The sequence below is a fragment of the Telopea speciosissima genome, chromosome 2 (assembly GCF_018873765.1).
Source record: "Telopea speciosissima isolate NSW1024214 ecotype Mountain lineage chromosome 2, Tspe_v1, whole genome shotgun sequence".
Lineage (NCBI taxonomy): Eukaryota > Viridiplantae > Streptophyta > Magnoliopsida > Proteales > Proteaceae > Telopea > Telopea speciosissima.
This window is the reverse complement of record NC_057917.1, coordinates 24,491,237-24,516,655: the sequence shown is the minus strand read 5'-3', so window position 1 is coordinate 24,516,655 and position 25,419 is coordinate 24,491,237. Positions and strand designations below refer to the sequence as shown.

Sequence of the window (25,419 nt, the reverse complement as noted above, 5' to 3'; positions counted from 1 at the left end):
CCTGTCGAGTCAATTTATGGGAAGGGATTAACCGCCCGATTGATAAAAATGGAAATAAATGATTTTGATATGATACTAGGCATGGATTGGTTGTCTGCCTATGGTGCAAAAATCTTATGTGCGGAGAAAAAGATAAGGTTTAGATTGGAAGATGGATCGGAGTTCACCAACCAAAGTGAATCAAGGAGAAAATCTAGAAGGATAACGTTGTCCGCACTTCAAGCACGGAAGTTACTAGGAGAAGGATGCCAAGGGTTCTTGGCCACTGTACTTGATACAGAGGCAAAGATAAGACCTTTGGAAGAACTTCATATATTTAGAGAATTTCCTGATGTATTTTCAGAAGATCTGACACAGTTGCCACCGGACCGCGATATAGAGTTTGCGATTGATCTGATTCCTAGGTGCAGCACCGGTATCTAAGGCACCATACAGGATGGCGCCAGTCGAATTGAAAGAGTTGCAGATACAACTTCAAGATCTACTAAAGAAGGGATTTATACGACCCAGTGTGTCACCCTGGGGAGCACCTGTGCTATTCGTGAAGAAGAAAGATGGAAGCATGCGGTTGTGTATCGACTATCGCGAGTTGAATAAGCTGACAATCAAGAATCGATATCTGTTGCCTCGTATCAATGACCTTTTTGATTAGCTACAAGGAGTAAAAGTTTTCTCCAAGATTGATCTTAGGTCAGGATACCATCAACTGAAGATCAAGAGCGGTGACATCTATAAAACAGCGTTCCGAACTCGGTACAGACATTATGAATTTTTGGTATTGTCATTCGGACTAACCAAAGCCCTGGCAGCATTCATGGATATGATGAATAGGGTATTCCATGACGTGCTAGATAAGTTCATCATAGTGTTCATTGATGACATTCTGGTGTACTCCAAGAGTGAGGAAGAGCACGCGCAACATCTTACATTCGTGTTGTAATGATTGCGGGAACACCAGCTCTATGCCAAATTTAGTGAGTGTGAATTTTAGCTCAATCAAATTGGTTTCCTGGGGCATATCGTCACCAAAGACGGCATCAAGGTAGACCCCGACAAGGTGAAAGCGGTACTCAAATGGGAGACTCCGAAAAATGCCACTGAGATCCGAAGTTTCTTAGGATTGGCCGGTTATTACTGTCGATTTATTGAGAACTTCTCAGGCATTTCAGTACCCATGAAAAAACTCACAAGGAAGGGTACTAAGTTCAAGCGGAATGAAGCATGCAAGAAAAGCTTCCAGGAATTAAAGAACCATTTAGTGTCAGCTTCAGTTCTGACCATTCCAGATGGAACCGGAGGAATGGTAGTGTATACGGATGCATCTAGAACAGGCCTAGGCGGCGTCCTGATGCAGAGAGGTAAAGTAGTCGCATATGCCTCTAGATAATTGAAAGAACACGAGAAGAATTACCCTACTCATGATTTGGAGTTAGCAACAGTAGTCTTCGCATTGAAAATTTGGTGACACTATCTCTACGATGAAAAGAGTGAAATCTTCAGCGATCACAAAAGTCTGAAGTATTTCTTCACCCAGAAGGAGCTTAACATGAGACAAAGGCAGTGGTTAGAACTAGTAAAAGATTATGACTGTGAAATCCAGTACCACCCTGGCAAGGCCAATGTTGTGGTGGGCGCATTAAGCAAAAAATCTCAGACTGCGTCTCTCGCATCTTTGGTCATAAGTGAGCAACTAATGGAGGAAGCTTGTAAATTTGATTTGGAGCTCGTGATCGGGGAAGCAACCTTGCAGCTAGCAGCATTGGATCTGCAACCATCGATATGAGAGGAGATAATTGCAAAACAACCATTGGATTCTGAGCTGGACAAAATAATTTGGGAAATTCAACAAGGTGTCCACAAGGACCTGAACTTTACACTGGCCCAAGATGGAGCATTGAAGTTTCGGGATAGATTATGCGTGCCTGAGGATTTTAATGTCCAAGACCGGAATCTTAAAGAGGCGCACAGCTCACCCTATACCATCCACCCTGGGAGTACGAAGATGTACAAGGATTTGAAGAAATATTATTGGTGGATTGGAATGAAGCAGACCATAGCAATCTACGTGTCCAAGTGCCTTACCTGTCAACAAATAAAAGAGCAAAGACACCGACCGTATGGACTCTTGCAACCACTTCCCATACTTGAGTGGAACTAGGAAAGAATCACTATAGATTTCGTAACAAATCTGCTCAACACCAGGAAGAGCATGAATGCAATTTGGGTGATCGTAGACGGACTGACAAAGGCAGCTCATTTCATACCAATTAAAATAAGCTATCCGATGGAAAAGCTTGCCCAGATATACATTGACAACATAGTCCACTTACATGGCATACCTGTCAGTATTGTGTTTAACAGAGATCCTCAATTTACTTCAAGGTTTTGGAGAAGTCTACAAAAGGCATTGGGATCTCAATTGAATCTCAGTACAGCTTTTCATCCGCAAACGGACGGACAGTCAGAAAGAACCATTCAAACTCTGGAAGACATGCTCCGAGCCTGTATTTTGGAAATGAAAGACAGTTGGGATGCTCACATGCCACTGGTGGAATTTACATACAATAACAGGTACCACTCCACCATTGGCATGGCACCATTCGAAGCACTCTATGGCAGGAAGTGTCAAACTCTGCTTTATTGGGATGAAGTTGGTGAGCGGAAGTATCTCGGACCTAAGATGATACGAGCGACCTGCGACAAAGTGGATGTCATAAGAGAGAAGATCAAGGCAGCCCAGTTGAGACAGAAGAGTTACACGGACAATCGAAGGAAGGATATTGAATTTGAGATCGGAGAAAAGGTGTTTCTTTGAGTGTCTCCAACCAAAGGACTGCTGCGCTTCAACAAGAAAGGCAAGTTGAGCCCAAGATTTATTGGTCCATATGAAATTCTCAATAGAGTGGGACCCGTAGCATACAAACTGGCGTTACCGCCCTCTTTATCGAGTGTCCACGATGTTTTTCATGTGTCAATGCTGAGAAAATACATAAACAATCTGACACATGTATTATCAAATGAACCCGAACAGTTGGACATGGATATGACTTATGAGGAACATCCCACGGAGATATTGGACAGAAAAGAGTGTAACCTTCGAAATCGCACCGTCGCTTTCGTGAAAGTTCAATGGGGAAATAACCCAGTAGAAGAAGCTCCGTGGGAATGTGAGGAACAAATGAAGGAGAAGTATCCTCAACTTTTTGGATTACTAGGTAAGCAAATTTCGAGGATGAAATTTTTATAAGGTGGGGAGAAATGTCAAACCCTGCCCTCTGACTGGCTGGAATCAGATTGAAGTGCAGGAACCTCTGATCAGGCAATCAGATTCACTATGGAGGATCGCTCTAGTGGTATGGATCAATGAGGAAACTCAGTGCATGTCCTCCTATACACCTGTGAGAAGATGGACAATAGACCCCTGCTCGTGTACAGCTCACAGCCTGATGTATGACTTGGATCCCAGGTAATCTCTCTCCTCCTTCAAGTGGTGGGACCCACCTCTAAAAAATCATATAAAAACCCATAGTGGGCATGTGGGGACAATACCATAACCCAAGGTCAAACCCCTGTGCTTTTCCCCTTTGAATTCTGTTGCAGGAATTCTCTGGGCGATGCAACAATGCCCAGAGACATCGCCCAGTGGCTGATTTTGCATATATTTAATTATTATAATTATGGGGACCACCCAACTTGACCATGGACACTCTCCAGTGATAGAGGGGACTCTGAGGGACCACCTCATATCCCTGGTTCAGTGTGGACCCCACCAGTGGACCCTGAACTGAACAGAATCAGTTCCAAAAATTAGCTTTTAAAAGAGGGGACTTTTGCCAAACAGACCTTAGTTGGCTTTTGGCTATAAATAGGAGGCTTTCGGGTTCATTTAGAACCCTAGGCAGAACTGAATCCGAAAGAGAGAAGAGAGGGAAGAAAAGAGAGAAAGAAGAAGAAGGAGAAGAACGAAGAGGGGAGGCTACTGCCATCACCTATAGGGACTGATTCGAGCCCCTCCACTGCTGTTTTCAGGTATAAAAATTATATGTATACCTGCTGTATCTGTTCTCCTCTTTCATTCTCTGCATTTCCTCAACCCTGGGCAGCCCAGACAAGCTAGGGTTTGCCCAGTCTTGGTCTAGATCAGCCATGCAAACCTTGTGGGCCCCGCAGGCAGCTGTGCCTCGCTGTGTTTAATCATACTGCACTGTCCTGAGTTGGACAGCAGTATGTTGTAATGTAAAATATATTGTGGACCAAATCTGACTTAAAGGCAGGCGTGGGCACTGTAAATGACCAAATTACCCCTGTGCCCTAGGCACTGGCCCATGCACCTGGACATGACCTAAGACCCAGTGCAAGGCCCGGTGTTTCTAAATGAGACCAACCAATCCCCGGGTCAACCCAGTAAGATAGGGTAACCCTAGGACACCAGTTTAGGACCAATAACTGAATAAATCACTGTTTAATTTTGGTATCTAGGATTTGATCCCTGTGCTCGAGGACAACAATCAGAAAACAGCTGGAATTGAATCTGTGACTGAGTACCTAGAGCCAAGTACTGGTGAGTGAATGATACTATCGTATGTGCAAATGTAATTATGATCTGATGCTGGCTATTAATAATTGAATCTTGTCTGTTATGCTATTTACATACTTATAATCAAAGTTACTCAAATCACTGCATAATGACTGTTGTCGATCAACGCTGTGAAATGAATATGATAATTGTGATTGTTAGAATAGATGCCGTACTCGGCTTGGAAATGAGGCATGTGGTAGCCCGCGCGGTAGCCCATACTATGAATGCGGTTGACACTGCTTGACTCATACTATACCATATAGACATGGGGCTAGAGTTTCATCACCCGTGCTACGAACCCTTGCCAGTAGGGGTTAAGGTGCTAGATGCCTGGGAAGCAATTATCAGGGAGTGAATAGGATCGGAACACTGAAAGGTGCAATTATCAGAACACCGAAAGGTACATATATCGGAACACCGATAGGTGCATAGATTCAGAACACCTATATGGTGCATGAGGGAAGAAACGGTTGTTTACCAGGATAATTACAGAGGGCTGGTCGGGCTGACCTAGGAAGGGATGCTGGAGCTGACTGGTTTTCTTCGACAACCCCATAAGTGTATCGCGGGAAGAGGTAACCAAGCCTACACCAGGGATACATGCATTGGGATTGTAGTAGCACAGACCTGACTTAGTTGTAATGATAGGTGGCTAATAATAAAACTGGTCTTGCATATCATGTAGATCATGTGAATTATGGATTGTGATTGCATATGCATCAATGATGGATGTTATTTGCTCACGAGCTCGGTGGGGCTCATACTCTGTTATATGTTGCTTTGTTCTTAGATGATCTTGCAGGTGGATGCCGCTGTGACATGGCGGGCTCTCCCGAGGAGGAGAGTCCTGGTGTGTATGATGTTGGTATGGACCCCGATGGAGGTCATATCGATTCTGCGTACTTTCTCGGTGGTCATGGATGAAGACCATTGAGGAGTGTTTCTGATGTTTTGTGCTGAGAACTCCTTTTTGATTTGTTAGGAGGCTTCCTGTTTTGATCGTGGATCGATTTTAGTTACTTCTTTTGTTTTCTTTCTTTCTTTTGGGGTTGGGTGCCCTAACCCTATATATAATAATATATGTAGTACTTAACTTATCAGTTTTTCTTTTACTTGGTTGTGGGTTATGTGTGCCGGGGAAATGTTCGAACAAAACTTATTATGTATATATATTAACACTATTTCCCGTATCGCTATGCTTCAGGTTATTTGTTTAAATTGTAGATGTTCTGCATTACTCTGATCTTACTTGTGGTTAAGATGTGGATATTGGTTCATGAATGTAAGCACTGCTTCTAGATCCATGGGATTTGGCGGGTTGCGGTCATGCAATTTGGGTCACCTACCCAATCCTCCTAGGGGGTGGTTTGGGGTGTGACAGGTTGCCCCCACGTTCTTTAGCCCGAACGGCATGACTCGGTAACAGTAGTTCTCTTTATCTGTCCGGGATGCAGTATAGGACTCATCTTCCTCATTCATGAGGATCTGGCTATAGCCGGAGTACGCATCCATGAAGCTCAGCATCTCATAGCCTGCGATTGCATCAATTAACAGGATGATCCTTAGCAGGGGGTATTCATCTTTTGGGCACGCCTTGTTTAGATCGGTGTAATCAACGCACATCCTCCATTTTCCATTTGGTTTTGGTACCGACACCACATTCGCGAGCCAGGTCTGGAACTTCTCCTCTCTGATGAACCCTAAATGGGTCAACTTGTCAACTTCCTCTTTGATTGCGGCTTGTCGATGAGGGGCAAAGTTCCTCCACTTTTGTTGGACTGGCTTCTTGGTTGGATCCATGTGCAATCTGTGTTCGGCTATATGCCAAGGTATGCCTGGCATGTTTGAGGTAACCATGCAAAGACATCTGAGTTCTCCTTGAGGAATCACCCAAGCTTGTTTTTTTGTTCTTCACCTAGCAGTGATCCAACTTGCCCTACCTTGGTGGGGTCATCCTCGCTAAGAGGATATGGGATGAGGTCCTCTACCAGCTTTCCTCTTTGTTCCGTTAGCTCGTCTCTCTGATCGCTGATGAGGTTCTCTACACACAGTGCCATCCCCCGAGCGTTGCCATTGTTCTTCTTGACGAACATCGCATAGCACTCCCTGGCTTTCTTCTGGTCTTGTCTGATCTCGCTCACCCCATTCTCTATTGGGAACTTCACCTTCAGGTGAATTGGTGAGACTATTCCCTTTAGAGCAGTTAGGGATGGCCATCCCAGAATGCTATTGAACGATACCACGGACCTCACAACCATGAAGTTAACCATGATCATGGTTTGTCGAGGGTACTTTCTAAGGGTGACAAGAAATTCCATTGTTCCTCTAATGGAGGCAATGGCACCCGAGAACCCGTGGAGATGGGTTAGTTCAGGCTTGAGCTGGTCGTCACTGAACCCAAACTGCTTGTAGGCTTCTAGTGAGAGCACGTCCACAGATGCTCCAATGTCCACCAGCATCCTGTGCATAGCTCGATTAGCTATATCCACCTGTACTACTAAGGCATCTTCGTGTGACAGGCTTAATCCTTCTAGGTCACCGTCCAAGAAGGAGATGATTGTCTCGATCTTAGCCACTTTGCTCGGCATCTCTACTACTCCCACAAACCTAGCATGGGCTTTGGCCTTTTTTGTGGACTCTTGCCATAGTCCTCCTAGTATGGTAAGGATTGGGGCTCCTCTGGAGTTGTTTGGTCCCACTCCTTCCTTACTTTCCTCTGGGCGGTCTCTTTCTCGATCATTACATGTTCTCCTTTCTTCACGTCGTGGCTTCTCTCTTTCTCGGTCACGGTCTCTGCCACTTTGGCCCGAACAACCCTCTCAACCTCCTTTCACATATCTGTTTAGGCTCCCCGCCTTTACGAGTTGCTCTATCTCACTTTTCAGTTGGATGCAGTCCTCTGTGTCATGTCCTGTGTCCTTATGGAAGAGACAATACTTGTTCGGATTTCGCTTCTCAGGTCCTGCAAGCATAGGTCGCGGCCAATTGAGCAAGCCATGGTCTTGAATCTGGATAAGGATTTATGACCTTGTGGAGTTCAGGGGTTGAAGTCGGGGCTACTTGCTCGGTCATTCCTCTCTGGGCGACGCTCACTCTTTTTTGACTGGCAATCACCTTTCTCCTGTCAACGTTCAGTCCTCGATCTTTTGCCCTCTTTATGATCATCCGGTGCCGATCTCTTATTGTTCTGAGGTTTGGCCTCGATCACCTTCTTCCGAGCTTGTAGTACCTCGGCCATGTTGGCAAACTTATTGCACCATTCCAGTTCTTTCATCATCCTAGTCTCGTGTGGTGCCAGGTCCTTGATCAAGTCCAGATCTCTAATGCCCCCAGCCAATGCTGCATGTTGGGTCTGGTCGTCTAGGTCGTGGACCTCCAGGGACTCCTTTGTGAATCTGGTGACATATTCCCTGAGGGACTCCCCAGGGTTTTGTACCACCTTCAGCAAATTGATCGTGGTCTTCTTCTGCTTGATGCTGCTTTGGAAGCGGGTGACAAACTGCTCACAGGGTTTCGTGAATGAACTTATCGATCGAGGCCTAAGCCTTGAGAACCACGAAGTGGCCACACCCTTGAGGGATGCCAGGAATGCTCGAAAGGAGACCACGTCCGATCCCCCGTATAGGGTCATCATCCCTTTGAAGTAGTTGATGTGGTCATTAGGATCTGTGGTACCACTGTAGAGCTCAAAGGTAGGTAACCTGAATCTGGAGGGGAGAGATGGACTCATGATTTCTGCCGAGAATGGATGTTGGCTTAGTATGGAGTGTATTTTGCCTATCATCTGCTTCTTCAATCCTTCCAACTTCTCCTCCAATTCTCAGAGTCTTTTATCTAGCTCTTCATCACGTAACTGTCCGCCGCGTCTGGTTGTGCATTCACTGCGAACCCGCTCACGACCCTCCTTGATGTTTCCTTCCGCCGTGAGTTTTGACGTGATGGCAAGTGGTCACGACATGATGAGCCTTGACGTGAACGTGAGGGACTTTCTTCACGATAGGTCCGACTCGACCTTGATGTGCAACTTCCATCGATCTATGTGTCGGTGACGCCCCACATTTTGGTTAGATTGATAGATCTGCTGTTCTCATGGGATGAAGTGAAGGATCTCCTTGCTGGTGAGTTGAACTTGCGCCCCTTGCGAGTCTCTCTGATCTTTCATCCCCAGAGAGTGACCTCCTAAGGTTTTGCTCCTATCGAGGGATTGGCCCTGTCCTTGGTGGTGGCAACGCCCTCCTGCTATGGGACGTCACCTGCTACCTCAGATAGTCTCAAAAGAGTCTTTGGTCCTGGAGGATCTATCGCTGCAAGTCATTGATCTGACATACAGTTGTTGGTGCATTCAGGTCAGGTACTGCCTCCACAGCTACTTCGAGATTGACTAGGTCAGCGTGCTCGTTCTCCGGGTTCTCCCTCTCTTGGAGTTCATGATTATTGGCTCTCCAACGAGAGCTATCCGGTGTGGGTGTCTCATTCTTCTCCCTCATAGCATTGGTGGAGGGAGCGGCCTTCTTACCCCATGGTGCCATTGAATACTTGAGGAAGCGAGCTAGAAGATATGTTGGCTAGCATTGTTCCCACAGATGGCGCTAATTTGTTGCATCAAGAAATCGTCAGGTGGTCCTTTGGGTGCTGCAACCTGCAAAAGGACGCCAGGGACAAGGGAGAACCGGTGTGATTCTGGCCTGGGACTCTTCGATGCCTAAGTTAGATCTCTCTCAGCAACAGATGAATTATTGGAATTCAAGATGGGTTCATGGGGGGAGAATACCTGAGTATTTATAGCGGAATATGGCGGTGTGGAGAGTCCAGGCAGATAGTGATAGGCCTCTTTGGTAGTAGAGTCCATCATGTAGTAGATCATCTCCTCTTAAGAGGTTGAGTCTAGATAGGGAAGATGTTCCCATGCAGATAGACATGCGTGTTCCCCAAGTGTTGGATAAGATCCTCAAGATTCGTTCACGGATAAGGTGCATCTCCTTTGGGATAAGATCCCTTTGCCGGTAGGATGATGTAAATCCAAGTGGTGATGCCATTGCCCACTCGTGTAGTGACCTTAGTCCTTGAGTAACCTACTGGGTCTCTTCCTCTTAAGTCTAGCGGATGAGTCTTGATGTAGCCGAGTTTGGGTCGTTCTCTCTTCATGCCATGCCACGTGGTGGATCGGGGTTGGTCCCGAGTATTTATCGTTAATCATGGATAAATATGCCAACATAAACGAATACCTTAAACAAAGTTAATTATCACCAAAAACCAAACTAGCAATTCTTCAACATCTCCAACAACAGCCAAACTAGAGAAAGCATGATCTGTAGTCACCATATAAAGGTGACCACAATCATCAAGCACAAGGGAACCCAACCTTACAGTATGAGGCTCGACGGAGAGGAAAGCATCCATGAAAATTGGGTTTGGGGTTACATTGGAAGTTCTATCTCAATAGTTGCAGTTTTTTCTATTAGCTCCTAATTTATTTACTATCTAGACATTGGTTTGTTGGACTCATCCAAGTACAATTTTTTTCTTCAATAAGCACAAGTATAATTAGGGCTGCAACTGGGTCAAGTTGGGCCAGACCTTTTAAAACTATAGCCCAACCCCGAGTCCTCCTAGTTGGGCCTAGGCCCGCCCTGACCCTGACTCAGGACCTAAAAATGGTGACCCTAACCCTGACCCTAACCCTAACCTTGGCCCTGCTGCAATAAGCAAATTAAAAATAGCTGAATGTTTATATAGAAACACAATAAAGGGACAGATTCACATTAATCTGGTTATTTTATTTTATATTTTTTTTTCCTTGGTACAATAGTTAGGCCCCATTTTAAATAATTATATTCCTTGATCACAAGTATCATAAATTCTATATTTCGATAAATAAAGAATTTTATTCACAGAGTACAACCCAGAAAAGATGCTTCACTGAACCATAGAGCACATACTAGAATACTAACACAATAAACAAATAAGGTACATAAATTGTACACACCAGCTATATATTATTTTACTCTCCAAACCTGAAGCGGAGCTAGTACTCTGATAACTAAAGCTGATCCCTCAAAGTCCTTATTTGAGAAAGCCCTTTTGCCTTATTTAATGTCCTCTAAGCTTGTTCTAATGTCCAATAAAATTTGATCAATATTAGGACCGTGAGGTACCAAGAAGTACTTTTTCTGTTTTGCATATACAAATAGTGGGCTTATGCAATATGAATATCATATTATCATTCTATATAATCAGGGTCAAAATCAAGGTCAAGATTAGGGTCAAAATCAAGGTCAGGCTGAACCCGAGGTATCAACCCTGACCCAGCCTGACTCTGACTCAAGGCCAAGATTTTCTGACCCTAACCCATCCTCAAGGCTAGAAATCTTTAGCCCAGGCCCTTTTCGGGCTCAGGTCGGGCCAGGGCAGGTTTGGGCCGACAGGGCCAAACTTGCAGCCCTAAGTATAATTTTACTTGGGTGGCTAACTTCTCAGCAAAGTTCTAGGAATGGAATTGAGTTACAAATCTGATCCAGCTAGAATCATCTGTGGAATTGGTTTGAATCCTAGAAATACAGTATGAATCGATTAAATTTAATTGTCTGAAATCTGAATCGTTGTCGATCGATTCTGATTCGATCAATTCGATTCCAATTCCTTGAACTGTGTGTTCTCATGCTCTTAATGGTTTTGAGTTTTGACACGTAAGCCATGATGCAATTGATCCCATAAATAGTCCACCCCAACTGTATAGCTTATTGAATACCTAACATCAGTTTTAAATTAACCACTTTGTTAATTATTGTACCGTTTGCATGTATTTGAGGGTTATGAGTTAGAAGCGTACTATAGTTTATTTAAAATGGGTTAAGTTCTATCCAAAAAAAAAAAAAATTAAAAAACTGAGTTAAGTTACCCACAAATAGGTCATTCTAGCAAGTTTATTAGGACAATCCAAGTTTCTACCATGTGACAAATTAGACTAAGACCTAAATTTTGTGGACATGTAGACCTTAAGGTGGCCAACCTGTGTCAAGTTTCAGTCCAAACAGAGTTGATCAAATGGTAAAATAAACATCTAGGAATCTAAGGACTACAAGAGGATGCATATGCATATATGACACGACTAAAAAAAATATAAAGATGTATGTCAATATATGGGAGAGTATTTGATTGACTTATATCCTGAATTTTGACATGCGTTTAATCCAATCATAGACTTGTCTATCCAATGGTCAGAATTATAATATCATCCCACCACGTGGCTAAAAATTGATAAGACATGCTAATAAGTTTATTAGGACAGCAGATTTATCAAGATGGTCCATCATGATGAATTTTTGTTGGGTAGCACTTTTCTGCATGGGAGTGTGGCCCACGCCAGCACTCCCATGTGTCTATCTCTTTTCTCCTTAAAACGAGGGGGCAGAGATGTCTTTTCATATGGGAAGGAGAGAGATAGACTCATGAAAGTACTAGCATAGGTCACACTCCCGGATAGAAATCTTTTTCCCACTTTTGTTATATATAATAAGGGAAAAAGTTTTCTATCTACGCCAACACTCCCATGAATCTATCTCTCTCCTCCTTATGTGAAAAGGCACATTGCTCCCTTGTTTTAAGGAGGAGAGAGATAAACACATGGGAGTGCTGGTGTAGGCCACACTCCCATACAAAAAACTGCTTCCCATATAATAATTGCTACTAGAAAGTAGCCACAACTTTTACCAAAAAAATTAAAGTAGCCACAACCTATTGCTTACCTAAAAAAAAGTTGGATTTGGTTGATAATTGTAAACTTAAACACACATTTCTCATACAAAAAACGCCCTCTCCAATTTAAAAACCACTTGAATATCCGTATGAAAAAAATGATTTTAGAACTATCCACTTTGCCAAAAGAAAGGGGAGGGGTGTATGGCCATTGGAACTGTACTCTTAGTGCAGCTCCGCCATCTCTATGCACCATGTGATAGGTCATATGTGGTCCAAGTTTTGGCCCCAGGTAGCCTCATCCTTCCACCTCATCCTTCCATACTTATGTGCTAAGTTCAAATCCAGTCCAGCTATGCCAAGTAATAAAATAATGAGAAAAGGGTGGCACGCCGCCGGGTGTCCATTTTGTGTCTATCTCCCCCCCCCCATGGAAAGGACCGCCTTGTCCCTCCATCCCACCACTTCAATTAGGCAAGGCCGCCCACTTACTTGGAGCAGGCGGGCGTGCCCAACCCTCTCTCTAAATAAATAATAACATAAGAATTGTGAAAGTGGGGGAACAAATTTTTCATAATTATATTTCTTCTTTGATTCATAAAGTAAATTTGTCATTGTCTGATGATAGTTGGTGGTGTACTTTGGCCAAGAATGGTATGTTTAGTACTAAATTTGCTGCTAAGTCGCTAAATTCTATTTCTACAAATAGTAATTCTTGTTTGTCCTCTTGGTAGAACTTCTTTTGGCCGGCAGCTTAAGATTCACCCCAAATTTAAATTCTTCTTCTAGCATGCGTTAAATGCAAGTCTTCTAGTCAAGGCTTCTCTTTCCAAATGGTTCCAGATCGACCCTTCCTATGCTTTATGTGGAAACTGTGTCGAATCCCCTTGGCATCTATTTCTTTCTTGCGATGGGGTTAAACACATTTGGATGGCAGGGCCTCTGGGATTGAGAACTGAGTTTTTGGCCAATGCATCTCTACAAGAATTCTGCCGTACCACCTTTTTCTCTCGTAAATTAGATAAACGATCTTTAGCTTGGTTTTTTGAAGTGCTTATTATTACGTGTTATTTCATTTGGGCCGTCAGGAACAAGGTTGTTTTTGGATCGAAAAAACCTGATCCCCTTTGGGTAGTTAACCAGGTTAAGCGTTGGTTAGTTGATTTAAATTTAACCCCCCTTCCATTTCATCCCATGATAAATGTCTTAGTATTGAGGAGGAATTTATAGTTCCTGTTGTTTCTTCTTTACCAAAACTTTCTTATCCTATTTTAATCTGTGCAGGATACCAAATACCAGGAGTAAACTTGGCCGGATGGTCTTATCTTCTCCTTCTAGATGGCAGATTCATCCTTTTGGCTACAGGACACTTCATATCTTCCACTCGTTTGGAACCAGAATTAGTCAGTATGCGGACAGGCCTCGATCATGCTTCACTTTTGGGGTTAATGATAAAAGAAGTCTAGTGCTTAAATCAACAGATCATTGATCTCCTTCCATCTCCAACTTCTTCTCCTTGGCCTTGGAATCTTTGACAGGACTTGTTATATATAAATAGTATAGCTCCAAATATCTCATTTGTAAATAAGGGAGACTCTCTTTGTATGGCTATTGCCCTCAATTTAGCTAGACTTGGGCAATCTAAAAACTCTGTATATATGTCTTTTCTCTAATTTAATACTTTCTTTTTACCATAAAAAAAATTTTCTCATAATTAAAAACTTTCGATTCGAGAATATTTTGGTGTAAATTTTAGAATAATTCATTTTAATTAATTTTAGAATTCGGAATAAAAAAATTCGTTTAGAAAAATAGATTATATAAAAAGATCAGATGATTATTTATTTATTTTTAAAAAATTCAGATGATACACTTAATATATTTGTATCTATTTCCACATTATAATCTGATACACCATATTATATCCAACCAGTTATTGAAAGACACGTGGAAGAGTGGGGCCTTATAAGCATATTCCGTCGAAGACTCATATATCATCTGACAAGGTAAAACGTGGGCAGACACATCAGCAAGATTAGTTGGAAAGAATCTTGATGACGTTGTGAATGCTGGTAACCGCAATTCACATATGGAAAGACTCTTAATGGCTGAAAATTAGGAGAGGATTACTCCTCTAGGGAGTATTCTAAGCCTAAAATGACTCAATCATCCGCGGAAGAAGGAAGGCAATCTCACACGTCTCTGCAAAGGGGATTGTAGGAGAAACATGTATAAAGAAAGGCCATAGCGCCACAAGAAAAGGTCCCCCCGGTCAATTATCCAATCAATCAATAACGATTTGACAGAGCTCTTCGTGTCCATTACTAATTCTTGTGTTGCAGAGAGGGAAACCTCGCAAATCCAATAACATCTTTCTTTGTGCAACATTTTTTGACGCCGTCTGTGGAAACTAAGAGTAAAAATTTTCGAAGATATCACGATGACTAACACCCGCAACCAATCAAAAGTCTCCAAAGCTGCTGCTACTGCCGCCGCTCGGGCTGTTGCTCAAGATGGGGCACCAAAAAGATCCTCAGGCCCTCATGCCGGACGAGACAATGTTATCAAAGAAGAGAACATTTCCCAGGAGGATGATTCTCAACCTAGGCTCCCTGTCGATCTACACGGTACGTAACGGTGGAGCAGTTTGAGGCGATGCAAACTCTGTTGCAGGATCAGATGGAACAAATGATGGAGATGCAGCGTAACATCCTACAGGGAGTTCCACCGCCACCTCCACACCCATCCCAGACGAAGGAAAGAACACATTCCCCTGAACACAGTGAAAATCATAGCGATGTCAACAACATTCGGGGGAAGGATAAAGAGGATCTAGGAGACAACAGAAGGCAGGGGTCTCAGATGACCGAGGTCGAACAAGCCTTGAACAACAAGGTGATGGAATTACAAGAGCAGATCTAGGAAGTTCTAAAGGGAAAGGGTCACGCTTCAAGCCATGACTTCAACTTCACCACCGACACTGCCTTCACGGAGGAGATCAGGACAGAACGCCTACCCAAGAGCTTCAAGATGCCCATCATTAAGCAGTATGGAGGTACGACAGATCCAGAGGACCAACTGGAAAGTTTTAAGTCTGTAATGCTCTTACAAGGAGCACCAAACAGTGGTTCACGTGCCTTGAAGGGCTCAACAAGACAGTGGTTCGCGCGCCTGAAGCCGCGATCAATCTCTAGTTTCGTGGAGCTTGGACGGGCCTTTGTAGCCAATTTCATGAGTAACAGAGTCTACAAGAAGATAGTGGCCAATCTATTGGCCATTAGACAGCGAGCGTTCCACAGCGTTCCGATGAGACACTAAGGGCCTTTCTCACTAGGTTCAACCACGAGGCGTTGGAAGTTCAAGACTTGGACCCGATGAAATTCCAAGCCCTGCACAGTGGCATTAGGGATGTAGAATTGAAGAAGTCCCTGATCATGGATGAACCTGCAAATATGTATGATCTTTTCTCGTGCTACGAAAAGCACATCAATCTTGCAGAGGTTCTTGCAGCTGTGAGGATCCATTTTCCCTTCCTCGGGCACGTTGCGCGAAGGTTGGGTCTCTTGGTTATGCTTCTCGGTTGGAGAGAGAGAAGGAATGCATCTTCTCAAAAGGTCATGATTATCAGGGGGATGGGGGTCACACAATAACTATGAAATGGAGTCACCACCTAGGATTAGGGCTTAGGACCCATTGGTGTAGTCCTGGAAGACTTCGGATGGTTTGGTCAAAGATTCGGGGTAAATGGTTAGGTTACGAGAGTGGGAAGGTGTTAGGCACCCACCTCGCCCGGATAAACCGGTCTTTCTACTAGATGTTGGTTTTTGAATATTCTCCCTTTATGAATGTCCTATACCCACATGTATGGATAAATAATAATGCACAAGCTATTTAATTAAATTAAACTATGCTACACTAACTATTGTACACTACACTAGAATATTTGAAAGGACTACATTATGCTGGAAATAAAAGTTAACTGAGGAAATGTATACATGTATGCTTTAAACAAATGTAATTATGCAAGATGAACAGAATCCCCAACTCAGGTGGAGGCAAAAGACTGGCTTTGTCCTTTCATTGGACAGAGTAATGACTTGCGATTGTTAGATCTTAGGATCTCGGACAGAATAACGACGTTCCAAGGTTTTGGAAACAAGGAGCTTAAATGTCAGGTAGAGTGGTTACACCATAGGAGGTTTCCCAAATTTGGGCGAAAAGGGGTCGGGGAAGCTGGACTCAGATAGCTCAAACTTCAGACAGGGGGATGAGACTCGAACACCGGTAATTGGACTAGGGTAGGCCCTCGAAACAAGGAAAACAAGTAAGAACTGAAAAAGTGGAGCCCTATGGGTGCCCCCTCTCCCACAAACTTCGAATATTCAAATGAATAGGTGAGGGGGGCTATTTATAGGCAAAATTGGTCCCCGCGGTGCCGCAGAAATTGTATGGGGATGTATGGTGGGGCCATAAAAAGTGGAAAAAATGGGAAAAAATAGAATCTAGGTGCCCGTAGGGCCGCAACGTACGCACGATAGTGCTGCCTGGCAGGGCTGCAGGCTGCGGTGCCGTGTGGCAGGACTGCCTGATAGGTCCACGCAGGCCACGATGCTGCATGGCAGGACTACCTAGCAAGGCCGCGGCCGCGGTGCTTCCTTGAGGAGCTGCGCAGGAGGCGTTGGGCTGTGACTTTTCTGCAGGGCTGCCGCGCGTATGCTGTACACCTTACAGGGTGAACGGGGGTGTTTGCGGTATTTTAAAAAGTTGGGTTTTCAGGGACATTGTAAGTCACATGTATCTGATTGTCGTCATCGCTGGGGGGTGACAAAATTCAAAATCTATAGTTTTCCCCTCTTTGGCCGAGGCCTATGCCATCAGTCGAAGGGCAAAGATAAAAGATCGCTTAATTTTGTCACTAGGAACATATACTATCGCCACTTTGCTCAAAGGTGGAGAAGTTGAGCGATAAAACCATATCTCATTTAAACTAATTCAGAATAAAAATCATGTTTGATAAACAAAAAAATAGCGATAAATGAGGGCCATGATTGTAAGGGATCGCTCGACCAAAGACGAGGACCGTTAGGGTCACTCTTAAGGGTTATAAAGAACCACTCAATCAAAGAAGAGGGCCATGAGGGCCACCCGTGAGGGTTATAAAGAACCACTCAACCAAAGAAGAGGGCCATGAGGGCCACCCATGAGGGTTATAAGGAACCGCTCGACCAAAGACGAAAGTGAAATGGTATTACCTGTTCGGGCTTTTACCTTTTGAGATAACATTGCTTGGCTGAACTCTAGTTCTTGTAAATTGCTCGGCCAGATTTTCCTCCTGGCATTCGAACATTGCTTGGTGGGATACTGATCTTTGAACATTGCTCGGCTGGATTTCCCTTGGCGTACGAACATTGCTTGGTGGAATTCTGATATGGAGTGGCGTTGCTCGCCTATTCTTCCGATGATGTTATAGCACTATGATGATGAGACGACATCATGACCAAGTGATGATCGTGTGCAATGAGATGGTATCTCGACCAAGTGATGATGGTGTGCAATGAGACGGCATCGTGACTGAGCTTTTGGAAAACAAAACGATGAGACAACATCGCGATCAAATTTTTAAAAATGTAAAGATGAGACAACATCACGATCAAATTTTTAAAAATGTAACGATGAGATGGCATTGCGACCGAATTTTTTAAGATGAAACGATGAGACGGCATCGCGACCAAATTTTTTAAAATGTAATGATGAGACAGCATCAAGATCGAACTTTTGAAAATGCGACAATGAGACAGCATTGCGATCGAATTTTTGAAGAGGTAACGATGAGATGGCATCGTGACTGAATTTTTGAAGTTGTAACGATGAGGCGGCATCGCGACCGAACTTTTGAAGAGGTGTAACAATGAGACGGCATCGCGACCAAATTTTTGAAAATGCAACAATAAGACGACATCGCAACCAAATTTTTTAAAATATAACAATGAGACGGCATTGCAATCGAATTTTTGAAAGTGTAACGATAAGATGACATCGTGACCGAATTTTTGAACATGTAATGTGAGACGGCATCGCGACTGAACTTTTGAAAGTGTAATGATGAGACGCCATCGCGACCAAATTTTTGAAAGTGTAACGATGAGACGGCATTGCAACCAAATTTTTGAAAATGTAACTATGAGACGGCATCGCTATCGAATTTTTGAAAGTGTAACAATGAGACGGCATCACGACCAACTTTTGAAAATGTAACGTTGAGATGACATCACGATCGAATCTTTTTGAATGATGTAACGATAAGACGGCATCGCGACCAAATTTTTGAAGGTGTAACGATGAGATGGCATCGCGACTAAATTTTTTAAAATGCAACGATGAGACGGCATCGCGACTAAACATTTGAAAATGTAACAATGAGATGGCATCACGATTGAATTGATGAGACGGCATTGTGACCAAATTTTTGAAGGTGTATCGATGAGACGGTATCATGACCGATTAATTGGTAGGATAGTCCCCTACCCAAAAAAAAATTTTTGGAAGAAAAGATCTATGGGAATGGCAACGAGGGCCAAGGAAATTGATTAAATGGCACTGAGGCCACCAATTTTTTTTTCTCACGCAAAAACTACGGGGCGTTGCCGTATAGGGCTGCTAGTCACGCGGGGCCGCATCTAGGCCACGGCACTGCCATGTGGCACTGCCAGGTGTGCACCCAGCCTCCTTTCTATAAAAAAGGGGCGTTCTCTCATTCCTCACATCGTCTGCTTCCTTTCTTTTCCATTTTGGAGCTATCCCCTCTCTCCTCCTTTTCTCTCTCTTCTTTTCCTTCTACTTTTTTGTTTTTTGTTTTTTTTTTTCGCTCTCCTTATTCATCATGTCTGCGAAGAAAGCTCGGTCTAGAAGTCCTTCCTGGGGGGTCAGTGGGCAACATGCAAGCGGAATGGTACACAGGTACCACTATCATGGATAGAGCCCACCACACATACTGCACTATCTAGGGTCAGGGCCTCACAGCTATAAGTAACTCTTGCCTTGTTTTCTTACATAGCATGTGCTTGGTTCAGTTTTTCTTGATTTCAGTCATTCCTTTTGTAAAAACTCTATTCCCCTAGTTATATGAAATATTGTCATACAAACGATGTTCGGACGTGGTATTGGTAGCTCCACCCCGCTGTGAGAGAGAGGGTGGATCGCACGGGGCTTGGTAGTATGGCCCAGGTAGTCACCCCAAAGCTTGACACTCCAGTCGTTTGAGCTCTTGTTGATCATTGGTGGCCATCTACCCATACATTTCATGTGCCTACAGGGGAGGTAACCATTACTCCTCTAGATTTCTTCATGATTACCGGCCTTCCCTTCACTAGGAGGCCCGTTGCATTGACTACATCAGACCGGATGAGGTCTCTTAAGGATATTAGTAGGCTTCTTGGCTTCACTGTGACGAAGCGGGTGATGCTTGTGCCCTCCTTGAAAAAGAAGTGGGATGATCGAGAAATTGATAATACTTCCTTGGCTGAGTTATTAAACTAGGCTCCTAGGAGCTTCCTCTTATATTTGATCTCCAATGTCCTTTTCTACGATGGGAGGGGTCGCATAGACACTTCCTTTGCTTATTTCTTCTCAAGCCTTGAGGATACCAAGACCTTTGACTGGGCCAGATCTGCTTATGCCCACTTCTTAGGGATGTTGGATAGGTTACCTTTGGGGTCACCTAGCCTCACCGGCTGTGCCTATGTCCTTTGGGTATGTCTCAGCTCTCTTATCTTTCTCATTTTTCTTCTTTTTTTCCATTTCCTCATGTGGTGCTATGAAGTTCTAGGGGTTCATGTTTCCTCTTCTCCTGATGAGACCGCTCCTTACATCCCTAGAGTGATGCGCTAGGGGACATCGAGGTGCACCATCATCGACGAGTTACAAGCCTGTTTGCAGGTTAATGACTTGACAGTCAACCGGGTAATGTTAACAATTCTCCTTATATTATTGCTTCAAATATGATGATTGACTTCTATGAGCATGTCTGCTAGGTCCATTGGCAACCTTATGATGAGGAGGAGATTGATGATGAGGGCGATCGGGATGAGTACACCCATGCCCATGCACTCACCTAGAGGCGGATAGTTTTTGAAGGTCCAGCCGGGGTTGAGCTTTATTTGGGGGAGAGGGTCACTCTTCAATGGCATTCTGTGGAGCTGGTACCTCGTCCTCCTCCTTCCCATATGCATTTTGTTCTTCTATCGCTTTATATTATGAATTGAGGATGGGGATGCCTGTATTGGGGTTGACCTTGGTTGATCGAGATTATCAAGAATTTCCCTTCCGAGAGACGATTTGCATTCGCCTAACTCGAGAGGGCCCTGTGGTATTCTTTTGAATTTGGCCCCACTTGTTATCTTTTTTTTTTTTTTTTTCTACTTTAACAATCCTGCTTCCTACTTCTTTTCATAGTATCCAGGTCGTCCTTTGATTCCTGGTGCATACGAGATGCTTCGCTCATATGGCTGCAGTACAAATTTTTGCCCTTCTCAGAGCACTAGCACCTGTCTACCCATTGCCGGGATGACTGACCTTATTCCAAGGTATCGTGGATGGACCACCTTTTCCTTGTCTAATACCAGTCTTCAGACTGCTCTTCCTGCCTGCAAAGTTTCTGACCATGACGTAGGACTCCCTCTTCCTTTTGCTGGAGTACATCATTCTATCTTTCTCTTCTTCTTTTTTGCTTTTTATTAGATTCCTCACTCTTGATGTTGACTCTGGTCTTCTGTCATAACAGGTTAATGTTGAGCGATATGCTGACATGTGCCAGATGCAGGCGAGCATGGATGCGATACTTTCTGAGTGGACATGCTATGTTAAACAGCTGGTGAGTGCTTTCTTTCTCTTTCCTTTTCCTTCTTCTCTTTCTTCTTTTTTTTTTCTTTGAGATCTTATCTTTTGAAATGGATTCAATCTCATTCCTATTAGAGTGGCTAGCTTGGTGATATGAGAGATTCTCGAGATCATTATGAGAATTGCACCCGTAACTATGCTGAGGAGAACAAACATCTTAGGTGACAGTTGACGTCCATAGGACTCACCCCTACCCTATTCATGCCGCAAGATGGTGAGAGCGGTGATGATGATGACGATGAGGGATATGGTGACAGTGATGATGAGGAGGTGCTGGATGTCGAAACTTTGTCCTCCTGTGATGAGAATTAGTCTCTTCTCATATTCTCTTTACATTTTATGATGGGATGTTGGATGATGGTTGGATGATTTTTCTTTATTTTATTATGCTTATGGAATGAGAACAACATGTTAGTTTTATTTGAGACACTTGCTTTTTCCGTTGCAAAGCACAATTCCAGATTTTTTTTCATTTAATCCCTGATCATTACATGAATGGAAATGGTGGAAGGATAAGGGAAAACAAAAAGAGGGGAATCGACACGTAGACCAACAATGTCACCCTGTAATTACATATGTCAACCATAGTTTATCGAGCAGACTCACAATTTTCAGTGTCAACTCTTCTGGTGGTTGAATCTTCACTTCCATCACCTTGGGCGGTGATTGGTAGTGTTGGCACTAGATGAGGCAAGTAGAAAGTAGTATGAGTCAAACCCATTAACCTTACAACATTGTAACTTAGAGTTCTGAGAACTGGGGTTTTCATGTCCCACCAATGGCAGTTCTATTGAATCTGTTCGTCTGTTCTTTCTTCCAAATACTTCTTCTAGTCCTTGATTGCCTGGAATTCCTCCATTTCTCTTTGGATTTGGAAATACTTTGGTTGAAATTTGGAATCGGGTATGGGTTTAACCAACCGTAATCTCTCTGTCAACCATATCTGTAAGATTATGGGTGATCCTATGCAATAATCCGTTCCATATCTCTAGGAAGTACTCATTTCACTCAGACCCTTGAAAGTCTCCGCCAGTATGGTGGGGGCCATGTCACACCCATCTAGGTGTTGCCAAACGAGGTCTGCAACCACAGGAGGAACACCTCTCTTAGGAGTACGTAACAAGTATCTCCCGATCATGCAAAAGATGTATGCCTTCCTTCTATTCTTCTGTTGATTTCCTTTTACTTCCTTTTTATCTGGAGAAAATTCCTGCTACTTTCAGAATATCCACATTTTGTCTTCGTAGTTGTTATGCAAGGGGGGGGCAAAAGAGTTTCCTTGGTGGTAGCGAGAGCATGCGAGCTCGGAATTCTTCAATCGTGGGGGTTGTTCTTACTTCTCCAAATTTAAAAACATGTAGTTTTGGATCCCAACATTGGTGTACTTGTTGAAGCATGCCATGATGAGTCTCCATACACATAATCTTTCCTAGGACCGGCAACTGGATGTCTTCTAGAAGAGTTGGATCGTCAGAGTTCATGTTAAGGATCCATCCTCGCAAAATCTCATTGAGGGAGGTTGCTGTCTGTGGGTGATGCATGTTACTTGCACTCTATCGAAGAGCTTCCTTAATAAACTGGCACAAGTCTCTTATTTTTTTTTTTTTAGACTCAAGGATTAGTTAGCTCCTATTAAAAACACATGGAAGGATGCCAAAAGGCGGATTTTTTTTAACAAACAGAATTGCCGAGTGGTAGAACTGGTGAAAAGGGTTTTTGAATGATAGAGATGCTGTGTGACAAAATTAAAGGAATGTCCCTGGTGGGGACTGGCTGTTGAGACCGCACTTGAGCATGTCAGGTTGCCTATGTATCATTTGAAAAGGAATCATGTCAAACGTAGTTCATATAGATCAACTGACTACACGAAATATTTTTTAAGTTGGTCCATATTGACAAGGCCCTTTAGATCTTTTCCATCCAAGTCAGTGAGACCAACTGTTTGTCCAGCCAAGATTTCCTTCACGCAGAAAGGTCCGTTCCAATTAGGCCTGAACTTGCCCCTTGGGTCATGAACTGGTGCTCTTTGTTCTCAAACTACCAGATCTCCTTCTTCGATGTTGCGCGGGTGGATTCCTTTGTTGAATGCCCTTGCCATCCTGAGTTGGTACTTTTTGAGATGATCCATAGCTTTCATCCTCTTTTCATCCAATAGGTTAAGTTTGTCGTATCTCGCTTGCATCCATTCTCCTTCAGGCAATTTGCTTTCTATCAACACTCTGAGAGACGGCACTTGAATTTCTACGGGTAGCACTGCTTCCATCCCATAGACTAGGGAGAAAGGGGATACCCCAGTAGAAGTTTGAATTAAGGATCGATAGGCCCATGATGCATATAGGAGCTTATCCACCCAATCCTTATGCGTATCAGCCATTTTCTGTAATAAGACTTTGACATTCTTGTTAGCTACTTCCACTGCCCCATTAGTCTACAGTCTATAAGTAGTAGATCGACGCCTTTGTATGCCGAACTTGGTGCAAAACTTGTTTGTCTTTCCCCAGAAATGTGCTCCTTGATCGGATATGAGGGCATGTGGAACTCCATATCTGAATATAATGTTTTTTTTTTTAATGAACTTTACTACCTTTGCAGCTGTTAGGATGGCATACGATTGTGCCTCTACCCATTTGGTGAAATAGTCAATGGATACAAGGACGAATTTATACCCATTGGATGCCTTCGATGTAATTTTCACAATTATGTCAATGCCCCATGTGAAAAATGGCCAGGGGAGGTTCAGTGAATGGAGCTCCATCAAAGGAATGTGAATGATGTTGCCAAATATCTGGCATTTATGACATCTCCGCATGAATGATGCACAATCTACTTCCATGGTTGCCCAACAATATCCCATTCTGAGGATTTCTCTTGGCGAGCATCCTAGCATTCATGTATGGCCCACAGATTCCCTAATGGGTTTCTTCCATGATCATCTGGGCTTGGTCTCCGTCTACACATAGTAGTTGTATGCCATCATAAGACCTCTTGTATAACAGGTCGCCTTGAAGTATAAACTGTGCGGCTTGCTTCTGCAACCTCTTCTCTTCACCGGCTATGGAATTCAGAGGATATTTCTTTTCTTTGATGAAATTGATGATGGATGCGAACCACAACCTCCCATCGGTTGTCAGAGTATTTATTGAGTCTTCATATGCCGGTTCATACATCCTATCGACCAAGAATGGGAAGACTTGAGTATCTGGGGTGCATTCAACTATTGAAGCCAAGGTAGCTAGGGCGTCGACGAATCTTTTATTGTCTCTTGGCAAATACTCGAAGGTGATCTCTTTGAAGCTTTTGATCCAGTTCTCCAAATGTTCTTGGTAGGGCTTCAGCTTCTCATCCTTCGTCTTCCACTTCCTTTGAGTTTGACAAATCACGACTAACGAGTCCCCATAGACTCTCAGTTTCTTGATCTCTAATGATACGGCAGCTTCAAGATCGATCGCACATGTTTCATATTTTACAATGTTGTTAGTGCAAGGGAATTCTAGCCAGAATGAAGATGGTAGATAGAGATCATCTAGGGTTATCAACAATATTCCTGCCCCATATCTTCTTTGATTGGCTATACCGTCAAAGTACAATTGCCACCAGTCTTCACAGTCTTCTTCCTCCACATATGCCAAATCCTCATCTGGGAATGAGTCTTCTAGTGGCTGTGAATCTACCCCGATTGGGTACGCAGCTAGATAGTCCGAGATCACTCGTCTTTTTATGAATTTCTGGTTGACAGATGTTATGTCAAATTCTGACAACAACAACAACCATCTGGCCACCATTTCTGTCAATGTTGGCTTCTCAAAGAAGTACTTAATCGGATTCATCCTTGAGATGAGCTAGATTTGTTGTGCGGTCATGTAATGTCTCAGCCTCTTGGTCACCCAAACCAAAACAGTGCACGTCAAAGGAGACCCATAAGAATCTTTATGACTGGCTATAATACTTCTCCATGGTCAAGATGATTGGAGTCCCAATGATGCTCGTAAGAAATCACATCTAGGAAAATATATTGCCTTCATTAACCGTGCCCATGGGGAGTCGGGATGTTTCCATAGTCACCAAGCGACTTTAGAGAGGAGTGTCAGATCGTGCAATTTTGGGTCTTTAAAAACCAAACTACCATTAAATTTTGGTTGACACATTCTTTTCGAAGAGACTCAAAGAATTTTATTACCTTGGGAAGTCTTCTCCAAAAAGAATCGGGCCTGTCTCCTTTGCGAGTCTATCATGGTGAGCAGCTAGCAATT

The 25,419-nt window shown here is 43.4% G+C and overlaps 1 protein-coding gene across 1 annotated transcript; it reads right to left on the bottom strand.

Annotated features, from left to right (window-relative positions):
* Window positions 1-24,078: 24,078 nt before the first annotated feature.
* On the bottom strand, window positions 24,079-24,996 carry LOC122650580. The gene has a single exon (XM_043843981.1). The coding sequence runs from the start codon at window positions 24,994-24,996 to the stop codon at window positions 24,079-24,081; it is 918 nt and encodes a 305-aa protein (XP_043699916.1).
* Window positions 24,997-25,419: the final 423 nt, after the last annotated feature.